The following is a 12600-nucleotide window of genomic DNA, read 5'->3' as shown; positions in this document are numbered from 1 at the left end:
TATAACCGAATCAACCCGTTATCTTAACAGGTGCTTATTGAGTTACCCGATAACGACCCGATTCGTTATCGTGTCGACCCGAACACCTGTTAATTTCGTGTCGTGTCGTGTCGGGTTATTGGATCGTGTCAGAAATTGCCAGGACATCTAGTATTATATGAGAATAGTTTTGCTCCCGACCCCCATCACCATCTTAGCTATTGAGTTTAAAGTTTGAGATATGTGGAGTGGATGAATACAAATCTTAAAATTTAAACTTGTCCAACAGTAACAAGTAGAATTGTGAGCATTACCACCATTTGAAGGTGGTGAGCAAAAATGTACCCTGTAATCTAGAGTGTAATATTGGATAATGCTAGGAAGTTTAAATTTGTAAACTAAATTTTATAAATCAAATGACATGGAAGTTGATGATTAAATTATTGCTTAACGTGCTTATTTTTTTATTGGTGGCATATCATTTAGTTTTCAAATTTAATCTCCCTAACATTTACTAGTACAATATTATTGTGTGCCATAAGTGAAAGCAATTCTAATTATGTCACTATCCAAACAAAATAAAAATAAAAATAAATAATTTCACCAATGTTGCTACAATAATGCATGGATGGTGCAAATCTTCCAGGTGCTTTTCTGTTACACCTTTTACATAAAAACAATTGAATGCTTAGTACCACAAATATGAAATACCCACTTATTCGATCCCACCAAGAGTTTTTATCCAAATTTTAACCAAGATCTCGTTTTCTTTTTCCAAATGTCTGTTTTAGAGTCTAAAGATGCCTTGGTCAATGGCACATCAAGCGGGTGAATTTGGCCGATTATACAGGTCGGATTTCATGCAATTTCTTCGTGTGTTCATGCATCTGAGGTTCTATATATATCAAGTTGACGATTCTATTATCCAGGGAAATTTTCATATACAGTACAGTACCACAATCTTATTGTTTTTCCATTGAATGTTTCCCTACAATAATTGTTATAAAAAGAGACATAAGAATTGTTAGTGGTACCCAGATATAGAGTGTGACAGACACACGCTACAAGCTAAAATAAAGTGTCAGATGAGCGCAGATATGCCAGAGAATATTACTACATCCCCGATGGAGGTGGAGGGCAGTGGCGAAAGCCATGAAGCCCCGGAAAGGATCAACAAGATTTCTGTTGCTTGTGCAGTGGTTGCCTCCATTATATCTATTATATTTGGCTATGGTATATGCTACATTTTACACTCTAGTTATTTTTCTTTTAATCTGTTAACGCTTGTAGTTTATTAACCCCCGTTAATTAGATTAATTGGCTTGTAAACAATTTGGTTTTCCCTTAGTTATATTTTTTTATTATACATGAATGCATGATCCTACAATTTATGAAGATCGTAATCATGAAAACAATTTCTTTCACAATATAGATACTGGTGTGATGAGTGGAGCCATGATCTTCATCAAGGAAGACCTCAAAATCCACGATGTACAAGTCGAAGTACTTGCAGGAATACTAAACATTTGTGCTCTAGTGGGATCCTTAGCAGCTGGAAGAACATCTGATTACATCGGTCGGCGTTATACTATTGTTCTAGCCTCCACTACTTTCTTAATAGGTGGAGTGCTAATGGGGTATGGTCCAAACTATGCAGTCCTAATGACTGGGAGGTGCATTGCAGGCATTGGTGTAGGGTTTGCACTAATGATAGCTCCAGTTTACTCTGCAGAAATTTCATCTGCCAATTCAAGAGGCCGTCTAACCTCGCTCCCGGGGTTTTGCATAAGTCTTGGAATCTTAATAGGATATGTGTCAAATTATTTGTTCGGAAAACTGACTTTGAAACTCGGATGGAGAATGATGCTAGGAGTTTCTGGAATTCCTTCAATTGTTTTAGCTTTTGGGATTCTCAAAATGCCCGAGTCCCCAAGGTGGTTGGTGATGCAAGGTAGGCTAGCAGAAGCTAAGAAAACTTTGTTACTAGTTTGTAATTCCAAAGAAGAAGCTGAGCTTCGTTTTCGCGATATCTTGGTAGCTGCTGGAATCGACGAAAATTGCAACGAAGATGTGGTGAAGGTCAGTAATACTACTAGGGGTGAAGGGGCTTGGAAAGAACTATTATTGAGGCCGAAACCCGCCGTCCGCCGGATTTTCATTGCAGCGGTTGGAATCCACTTTTTTCAGCATGCGACAGGGATAGAAGCTGTTGTGTTATATAGTCCAAGAATTTTCAAAAAAGCTGGGGTCGTTGGCAAAGACAAGTTATTGCTTGCCACAGTTGGAGTTGGGGTCACAAAACTTTTGTTTATAGGTGTAGCCACAACGTTCCTGGACAAAGCTGGGAGGAGGCCCCTACTGTTGATCAGCACTGGTGGCATGATTATAGCCCTAGCAAGTTTAGGGTTTGGTTTGACCATGGCCGAGCACTCCAGAGAGAAACATACTTGGCCTCTAAGCTTCAGTATCGTGGCAACTTACGTGTTTGTGTCATTCTTCTCAATTGGCCTGGGGCCCATAACATGGGTTTACAGCACTGAGATTTTTCCTTTGAATCTTAGGGCTCAAGGTGCTAGTATTGGGGTGGCTGTGAATAGGCTCTTGAATGCTACAGTTGCTATGAGCTTCATTTCAATTTACAAGGCAATTACAATTGGAGGGGCCTTCTTTATGTTTGCAGGCATAGCTGTTATAGCTTGGTTATTTTTCTTTTTCTTCTTGCCAGAGACCAAGGGAAGATCCTTGGAAGAGATGGAAATGGTATTCAGCAAAAATAGTGATGCTAGTAGGTCTAAAAATGGTACTGTATGAATGGGATCAAGAAGTCATGTGCAGAATATGACTAAGTTGGGGATAAAATTAGGGGAACCTAGAAGTTGAAATCTGTATGTGTGACAATAAATTAATTCACAATTGTTATTTTTTTATTACAAGAGATATTATTATTTTACATTAGACTAAGACGATGGGAGAGTTTAAACTAAGGATGCAGTGAATTGCAAAGAAAGTCTCTATCCCCTAGGGGAATCCACCATAATTGCGTATAATTATTCATTAATTAGTGTATTGATTTAGGGTGGTGCCAGCTATCCGACGCCCATTTTACCTCTTACATCGAATAAATTAAAAAAAATTAATGAACAAATTAAACAAGCATGTATGATAAAAATAAAAATAAAAAATAAAATAAAATAAAAGAATGTGTAAATAACACTATTCTTGATTTATATTATGCTTTTACCAATTGCAGTAGTGTAGTGAAGAGATTTTATTTTTGGTTTATTCAAAAGCTTAATTATGAGGTGATTACAGCCTTTGCTTAATTATTATATAGTGGACAGATCACAATCTTTGCTTATATGGTAAAAGATTCCAGTTCACACTACTAGAAAAAGGCCAAATGCCATAGTTCACCTTGCTTTATTTTTTGGGATGATTGTTCAAACAGAACAAACAACCGTATATATGAGGGAGTTATTACTGGAGGACCTTTCTTATGTGTTGAGAGGAATTATCGGAAACCTTCATTTTTTTCATGATATCAAAATTATGTTGCTCCATATGTGAAGCCTAAAGGTTAAACGTGTTTCACATCATCTGATTGTGTTATTTACGTATTTGGTTTGAAAATTCACTATGAGAGGGTGTGTTGAGAGGAATCCCGCATCAGGTTAAGAATCAACATTTCATGTAGGGTTGGGCACAGGCCAAGTTGAGCCCAACTTTGAAGGGACCAGACCAAACCTGGGTTTAAAAGAAACAGGTTAGGCTGAGACGGGTACAACAAATTTTAATACAAGAATCGGACCTAACCCATCCACGGGTCTTTTTTTTTTCCTTTTTCCTCTTCTTTTTTAGCTCTGTCGATCGTTCCAAGAGATGTTGGATCATGGCAACAAGAATGTAAGCCTTCTAATTCTCTTCTTCTTCAAGTTTCTTATTCCCATTTAACCCTTTCAATCCCTACACAAAGATTGGGGGATTCTCCCCCAACCTCAAAACCCTCAATCCTGAAAATGGAAATCACACCAGCAATTCATGCTTAAGCCTAGCCACACCAGCAGCTTTGGTTGGAGCCGCTGACCTTGATGCACAAATCGAACCAGAGAGACGTCGTCTTCTTCACGGATCCAAGATCTCCACCCTTGCCATTACAAATTACACCAATTGATGAATCAAAACAAAATCTTACATACCCAAAAGCAAATTTTCCCCAAAGCACTTATTATGCAATCACAGTCCCAAAAACCCTAAATTCCCAAATCGAAAACCCACATAATTCCTAAATCAAAAACCCACATAATTCCTAAATCAATTGAAAAGCTTATGCAAAAATCTTAAATTCCTAAATCAGAAACCCTAATTTATAAATTACCTAGGGATTTGCAGGATGATGGTGGTGTTCTCGACGACAAGGATGATGTGGTGGTGGTTGAAACTCGTGATTGGGTGGACTGGTGGAGAGTCAGGAGAGGATGTCACGATGGTGATGGTGGCTGGCTGCTGTGAAGTCGACATAGTCGAGGTTGACTCAGTTACTACGGGTGGGAGGGAGAACGAGAAAGTATGGATAGTCGATGGACGAAGATGGGCCTAGGCTCGAGATTGAGGCCTGAGACGAAAGAGAAAAGAAGATTCAAGGAGGAGAGATAAGAGAGTTAACGCCCGTTATGAGTGCTCCAGTTAGGAATTCAAGGGAGAGATAGTCTATCTTTGTTGAAGAGAGTAGATGGTGCTGGTTGCATTAAGGAAAGCAGATGTGGTGTCCGAGTCGAGATAGAGACCTCGAGGTCGAGGCTCGAATTCTAGAGGGGGGGAGAGTTAAGTTGAGTGAATTGGGTTTGAGAACATGAGAGATAGAGAGGATGATAGATAGAATAGATGGTATAGATTTAATAAGGTAGGAAATCAACGATTCGAGCTGGGGGGCCGTTTTCTCCAATTTCTAGAACCAGCCCACCCCGTTATTTACCTAGACCTACCCCCCCCCCCCCGCGGCTGCCCCATTTTGTATTTATAATTTGTGGACCCGCCCCAAACCGCATAGATCAGCACCGACCCGTGGGTCCAGGATCCATTTGCCCACCCCTAATTTCATGTGCTTATAAATAGTAAAATTACTTCCCATATTACCGATTGTAATTGTATAATGCAACTTTAAGCTTCTTCAATATGTTTGCAAGCATTTCTGTGGTCGCTTGGGCCTTTTTTTTTTTTATTTGTATTTTTGCATGTCAGAGAAAAGACTAAACAGGGATCTTTGGAAGAGATGAAAATGCTTTTCTATAGATACACTTGTGATTTGATTCTAAAATTGAAGTTACAGACGGTGTTGGAATGCAGTCAAAAAGCAATGGTAGCAATTTACAATATAATAATTTGGAGAGCATATTAGGTGAAGCTTTGTATAGATGTATACATGGAGACAAGAACATTTTGTTATCGATCTTGTCAATAATTCTTTCACCAGGTTAATACTTTCTTTTTCTTTTTTGAAAAGCGACAAAAGAGTGATTCATTAATTAAAATCAAACAATACAAAAAGGTGTCATTATGGATACATATTTTTTACTGACCAAATATTGATTGGATAGAAATTTGCCCATCAACCACATCAGATAAACTCCTAAATGGCTACCATCAACAATTACCATAAACACGAACGACAAACAATACAAATTTAATGCATAGACGATAGACACAACAAGTTTAGTATTGAATAATCACACAAAGTCATCACTAAAACAAGCGAGGCCACATCAAACACTAAAACTGTAAGGCTACAATAACTTATCGGAGTAACCACAAAACAGGTCACAAAATAGATCACAAAACAATTAACTAGATAATTGGCGTATGAAACCACCAATCAATTCATTTTCATCGTGAGGGCCACCGCTGTTAGGAAGATTTGTCACCTCCATTGAAAGAGCTATCACAGATCTATTCAGATAAGACGGCTCAGTTGTGGGTTAGCCGATGAGCGCACATGCACCATGGAAACCAAGTTGTAGAAGGTGAATCCGACCCCCTACAACCACAAATCTGCCCATAACCACGAATCAGGGCCAAATTCAAAGGCATACTTGGTTTTGGAAAGAAAACTCCCAACAAACTTTGGAGATTTGTCGGCAAAAATGTGGGAGAGAGAATGGGAGTAGGAGAAATGCAAAGTAAAAGCAAGTAGAGACGAGAACACATAAATGATGCATGGAAAGCCAAAATGAGGGAGATGGGAGATGGTGATGGGAGGGAAAGGGGTAACGCCGTAGGAGGAAGGGAAATGGAGAGACGAGAAGAAGTACTATAGGAGGGTGAAGATAGATGTTGGGACCAGCGGCTATGATGTTGTGAGATTTAGGTTTTTTTAGAAGAAATGCTAGAGAGAGCGGTTGTTGGGGTTTTTATTTTACCATGTCAATAGTATTTTGTAACATCGTAAAAGTAATGCAACCATATTTCTTATACTACATTTGTACTACCCCTCTAATAGAAGTAGGGTTCACACACACATGTGAGTCTCGTCTCTATTACAAAGGTAATATAACTATGGTCTGAAAATTATGGTAATAGTAGCATTTTTTACATCGTAATCATTTACGTCTCTTAAAAAAAAGTAATGTTGTATTTACCATATTTTTCATACCACATTTGTACCACCTCTCTAATAGAGATATGCCCACTAACATAAGTGGGTCTCATCTATATTAGAGAAATGATACAAATGTAGTATGAAAAATATGGTAAAAATAGTATTTTTGTAAAAAAATAAAAAATAAAATAAAAACCACTAAAACACATACATGAAGACAAGAATACTTTGTAATTTGAAGGATTTAAAGACACAGATATACAATTGTTCAAGTGGGCCATGTTAGACTATAAAGGTGCATTTGTTGTATCTGACTATCTCGGATTTGACTAGCTTCAAGGGCTAAGCTAGATTGGCTTAGAATAAATTAAACTAGACTAACTGACTGAAGTATTTGATGTAGTGGCGGACTAAAAAATTGATAATTAACAAAGTATTCTATAATATTATATTATTTAATACATATTTAATAATACTTTATTATTAATTTAACAATTTTCTTTTTCTTTTTCTTTTTTTGGAAAAACTTTACTCTCTCAAGAAACTTCTCATTTTCCCCCTTGTTAGCTCTGTCCCAATCTCTCCTTATCTTCCTTTTTTCCCCTCTGTCTCTCTCATCTCTTCGTCCCCAAACTTGTTTTCTCCACTCAAAATTGTTTGCAGAGATGACTGGAGCAAAGGATTGCCATTTCAAGTCTTCAACAATGTTTCACAGCTCTGTTATTGCGTTGTCAATCCTAATTTCACGAATTCAATAGTAACTTCTCTATTCAATTAGCCAGTTTTGAAGTGTGAAGCTATCAAAACTTCATTCATATGCACGATTTGGTGTAGCAGTTTATTATTCTTTTTTCGAATTTTGGTATTTGGAATTTGATTAGGCAGTCGGTGTGGGCGTGTCGGCTGTGAGCTACAGTTGCCCCTTTGGCTCGGGCTATGGAAAAGCAACTGCTTAGCCACGGTGATAGCGTTACAGGAGAAAGATGGTGAAGCCCAGGGACTGGATGTTAGGGTTTAGCAAGCGCAAGCTTGGGTCTAGATTGTTGAGAATGAATCTCACATTGATGAGAGAATGACCTTGCATAGGCTTATAAGAGGTTGGACTATTCCTCATATTGTCAATTGGTTTTATGGAGGAACTCCAACTTTTTTCATTGTATCAGAGCAAGTTGTCTCACGTGTGAAGCCAAACAGTCATATGCGCTTCCAGTCACCCCATTGTGTTGTTCACGTGTTAAGCTTATAAGAGGTTGGCCACACTAGAGGGGACGTGTTGAGAATGAATCCCACATTGATGAGATGAGGGACCTTGCATAGGCTTATAAGAGGTTGGGTTATTCTCCATATTACCAATTAGTTTTATGGAGGAACCCCAACTTTCTTCACCTCAACTTTCTTCATGGTATTAGAGCAACCAAACGGCCACACGCGCTTCACATCATCCCGTTGTGTTGTCCACATGTCAGGCTTAAAAATTCACCACACAGGTGTGTTGAGAATGACTCTCACATTGATGGAAGGATGGACCTTGCATGGACTTATAAAATGTTGGGCTACTCCCCATATTGCCAATTGGTATATGGTGGGACCTCAACTTTCTTCATAGATGTCGGCCACTTTTTCATTTTAGTCCTACTTAATACCATGTGAAAGTTCGGGACTCTTAAACGGGGTTTAGCAAAGTGAAGACAACCTCCTAGTCGAGATGAGTCTCATTTATTGTAGTCCAAGACCAAACCAAACGTAGGATTATAATCCTACTTATGCCAATCTAAGCTAGTCCCACCTAAGGAGGTGTAACAAACGCACCCTAAGAAACCTTTTTTTTACTAGTAAGAACATAATTATATGTTATTCAATTTAGTTTAAAAAATATGACTTAATTATGCACCTAAAATAGAAAGTTAAAAAAATCAAATCCATCTATAAATCTTGCCCACATGACACCTACAAGCAAGGAGAACCTTTGGCAAATTCACAGCCACCCCCATCCTCTCATCATCCCCACTTTCTCCACATAGCTCCCTCTTTTCCCTCATCAGGTTTGAGGAAGGAGAGCAAGGCGTTTTAATTAAGCCCTTGACTCTAAGTCTCTCTCTTTTTTACTTTCCTTTTCACCTTCTCTCTTTTATGAGATCATAATACACATGAGGAAGCTTTGTCCAAATATTGATAAAGAAGATGGCCTCGAGACCGTTCTTGAGGTCCCCATACCAGAAGAGATGTTCACGAGTATGGGAAGCAATGTGCAATTGCGATGGCAAAACATGTTAACGTGGATGAAGGCTCAAACTTCTGACAAATGGTCTGCGCCGGTCATCGCCGGACGCTTAAACGAGCTGCGCTTTTTGCTTTACCTTGTTGGCTCTCCTCTCATCCCTCTTCAAGTTCAATTGGGACATTCTGTACATCGTCCAGTTAGAGATTCTTCCATTGTAAGAATCATCAATCCATCTGATAGTTATTATTTACTTATATATTTTGTTACGGATTTCTATTGTTGTTACGTGAAAATGAATGGTTATATGGCATCTAACATCTTTACTTGTTATGTTAATGTTATTGATAAAATCTCAAACTAATGAAGAGTTGAGACAATTCATTCGAATGAGTACATAAAGAACTTGCGTATTGTCCATAAATGAGAGAAGAATTAACAACCAAATACATCAAGCAATAATTCCACTCAATAATGAGAATCTGAGTGCAGATGAAAAAAATGAGAATCTGAAGATCACTTCCTATGCTTGAAATAATCACATAACTCCACTCAATATGTGACAGCAAGCTTCAACAGCCAAATACATCGTGCAACAGTACACAGCCGCAACGGGAGGGCAACCAGCACTGAACTCGGTGAAGAGCATGTGTGTGACCGGCGAGGTTAAGATCAGTGCATCGGATTTTCACCAAGGGGACGTGAGCGTTGAGGTGAAAAGGAGATCAGACGAGAGGGGTGGTTTCGTGCTGTGGCAAAAGAATCCGGACTTGTGGTGCTTAGAGCTTGTTGTGTCTGGCTGCAAGGTCATCTGTGGAAGCAATGGCAAGCTTTCATGGAGGCATTCCTCTAACCAACAAGCACCCGTCTCCCAAGGCCCTCCTAGACCCTTGCGTCGCTTTCTGCAGGTATATATATATATATATACACATATTTTTCAACATTTTCTTATTTACTTTGGACATAATTATGAAAATAAATATATTTTTCCAAATGATTTGTGCACGCCCTTTTTCACTTTATGTACACTTCTCTTGTTATCGGATACAAATAAATCAAAGAAAAATCAAATGTCAGAATGAAGAGAGCGTAGAAGGTGAAAATGGTGTGCACAAAGTCTACTCCCAGCCAGCTCGACCATCAAAAACCTAGTCTCATCTACTTGAATCCGTTCAAGTTCTCAATCTATTCAAAACCCATTAGTACGTTCACACAGAGAATTTGTTCATACAAGTAGGATTTTTACATTTCTTGACAATTCTTGAGTGATTAACTTACTTCGTGGCACTGACAATGTGATATGAACATGAACACATGCAGGGTTTGGATCCAAGGGCCACGGCCAATCTATTCGCAGATGCAATGTGCATTGGTGAGAAGATCATCCACGACGATGATTGCTTCATTCTGAAGCTTGAAACAAGTCCAGCAATTCGTGAGGCACAGAGTGGTCCAAATTATGAGATAATTCACCACACAATATGGGGATATTTTAGCCAGCGATCGGGTCTACTGGTGAAATTTGAGGACTCGAGGCTGCTTAGCATGAAGAACAAAGGGGACGACACGGATGTGTTTTGGGAGACAAGCACCGAGTCGGTGATACAAGATTACAAGTACGTGGACGGCGTCAACATTGCTCACAGTGGGAGGACTAGGGTTAAGGTGTTCAGATATGGTGAGCAGTCTGCAAACCACAAGAGGGAGATGGAGGAAACGTGGAAGATTGATGAGGTGGATTTTAATATATGGGGTTTGACAATGGAGAGCTTTCTGCCCCCTGCTGAAATGAAACAAGGATATAGTTGATTTGATTGAGAATTTTTGTTTGAAATTTATAAGGAGATAGCTGAAAGAAAGAAAATTATGTAAATATTAGTGAGTGTGGAAGTGATACACATGTATGGCAAGTGATGAAAAGATTTCGTAACAGCAATTTTGTTAAGCTGCATAATTGAATTGAAATTTTGTATGTACGTAATTTTTTTAAGGGGCGTTTTGATATAAGCGCCTTGTTTTTTAATTTTTTAGACTAAACATACACTCTTTTTGAAAATTTGATCAAACATTTTTCTAAAATTTTGGTTATTAATTTCAGTTTTTCACATAAGTTCAATTTTGTTTAGAATTTTAGTTTTTCACGACTTCTCCTGGGCATTTCGTTTTCTTTTTTTCTTTCTTTTCCTATTATCCCTATATTTATGCATTTATTATCCATCTCTATGCATTTTTTTATTGTTTGTTATAATTTTTACTTTTTTTTTGTGAATACGGTAGAATATTTATAAAAAAAAATTGTCAAAATTTATTATTTAGAAGACCCAACACATAATAAAGATTTGTTTAATTATATAGCTACGTCTAGGTATCTATAATACAGACACTTTTAGTTTTATAGTGGATTTGATTTTTTGTATTTCTCAGTACATTTGGAATGTAAATATACCAAAATTGTTATCTGATAGAGACATTTGGTTTTGTGGTACATTTGAGATTTTTTGTTCATTTGGTCTTTTGGTACAATAGGAATCTAAACGTACCAAAAGGATTACCTGACAATGGGCACATTTGGTTTTATGATACATTTGAAATTTTGGTACATTTGGTTTCTCTGTATATTTGAAATCTAAACAAACGAAAAGGGTTACTTAACAATGGGTACATTTGGTTTTATAGTACATTTGAATTTTTGGTGTATTTGGTTCCTTGGTACATTTGAAATCTAAACGTACCAAAAGTCGATACTTTTGTTCTCAAATGTACCATAAGTTTTAAGTATATTTTTTATATATCTATACAGGCAAAAAATATGTATTGAAGACTTTTTATTGAGACAATTTTAATAAAAAGAGTTTTTTTTTTAAATGAGGAATTCGTTAATTAATTTTTTATTTTATTTTATTAAAAAATGTCATTGAATGCATAGAAGGGGATTGATGAAATTAAATTTCTATATTATAGGCAATTAGTTGCTAAGCTACCTTATGCCTCTATATAAATGCATTTAAATGAAGAACATAGAAATTAAATAAATAGAAAATGATTGAGGTAGTAATTGATCGAAGCACCTTAATTAAATCTTTAAAATGGATGAATGTTTAATCTAACAACTATAGAAAAAATATAGAGCATTCTAATTTTCCCATTTTTTTAATGACAGTAGATAATAATTTTGATCAAGGGTTTGGCTTTGCATGTATAAAAGGTTTGATGATGGAGTTGTATGATTTTTTTTTTTTATTTTTTTTTTATAGCAGTTGGTTCTCAATGCTCAAATCTGACTGTTCATTTTTTGAGTATCTAATTCTTTGTTGCGGTGTAGGTCAAAAACTGATATATGAGCTTTTAATATTTGATTATTGGGAGAAAAGTAGTTTATGACCAAAAGGCATGATCAAAGTTTAGTGAAGTGAAGTGAAGTGGAGTTTTTGGCTCCTGTAGTTTGTTTTTGCATATTCAGATACATGCAAGTACGTAAACGTGTTCACTAAATTCTGCTTGCCAAATGAACCAACAAATTTCACTTTTTCAAACACGATAAATCACATTTGTGTTAAACATGCAATGCTAGAAAGGCTAACTATTTATACTAAATTTTACAAATTATATGAGATTATTGATGATTGAATTATTAGTTAAGTATTGATTAACGTGTTTATTTTATATGAGTGACACATTACAGGGTTTGCAGATTTGATAAAAATAAAATAAAATAAAATAAAGTTTACTTATGAATATTATACTATACCATCCACTGGAATTGGATCCTCTCCTGAGCCCAAGCTCAGAAGCCTCCTGACTAACACACAAG

The 12600-nt window shown here is 37.0% G+C and overlaps 2 protein-coding genes across 2 annotated transcripts; both read left to right on the top strand.

Moving 5' to 3' along the window:
- Positions 1–1076: 1076 nt before the first annotated feature.
- On the top strand, positions 1077–2790 carry LOC137748546 (probable polyol transporter 6). Its single transcript, XM_068488714.1, has 2 exons — positions 1077–1212; positions 1412–2790. Exons 1-2 carry the CDS (start codon positions 1077–1079, stop codon positions 2788–2790), a joined length of 1515 nt encoding a protein of 504 aa, XP_068344815.1.
- Positions 2791–8583: 5793 nt separating this feature from the next.
- LOC137748547 (uncharacterized) lies at positions 8584–10851 on the top strand. The gene is made up of 3 exons (XM_068488715.1): positions 8584–9006; positions 9356–9697; positions 10110–10851. Exons 1-3 carry the CDS (start codon positions 8719–8721, stop codon positions 10596–10598), a joined length of 1119 nt encoding a protein of 372 aa, XP_068344816.1. The 5' UTR covers positions 8584–8718; the 3' UTR covers positions 10599–10851.
- Positions 10852–12600: the final 1749 nt, after the last annotated feature.

Source organism: Pyrus communis, chromosome 10, assembly GCF_963583255.1.
Source record: "Pyrus communis chromosome 10, drPyrComm1.1, whole genome shotgun sequence".
Taxonomy (NCBI): Eukaryota; Viridiplantae; Streptophyta; class Magnoliopsida; order Rosales; family Rosaceae; genus Pyrus; species Pyrus communis.
The sequence above is the reverse complement of the archived record's forward strand: the minus strand, read 5'-3'. Positions and strand labels throughout refer to the sequence as shown.

Bases quoted from the DNA above. Each gene is read 5' to 3' on its own strand.
- LOC137748546 (XM_068488714.1), top strand. From the start codon at position 1,077: ATGCCAGAGAATATTACTACATCCCCGATGGAGGTGGAGGGCAGTGGC. The intron at 1,213-1,411 runs GTATATGCTACA...TTCACAATATAG, and splicing joins ATCTATTATATTTGGCTATG to ATACTGGTGTGATGAGTGGA.
- LOC137748547 (XM_068488715.1), top strand. From the start codon at position 8,719: ATGAGGAAGCTTTGTCCAAATATTGATAAAGAAGATGGCCTCGAGACC. The intron at 9,007-9,355 runs GTAAGAATCATC...AATATGTGACAG, and splicing joins CAGTTAGAGATTCTTCCATT to CAAGCTTCAACAGCCAAATA. The intron at 9,698-10,109 runs GTATATATATAT...GAACACATGCAG, and splicing joins CCTTGCGTCGCTTTCTGCAG to GGTTTGGATCCAAGGGCCAC.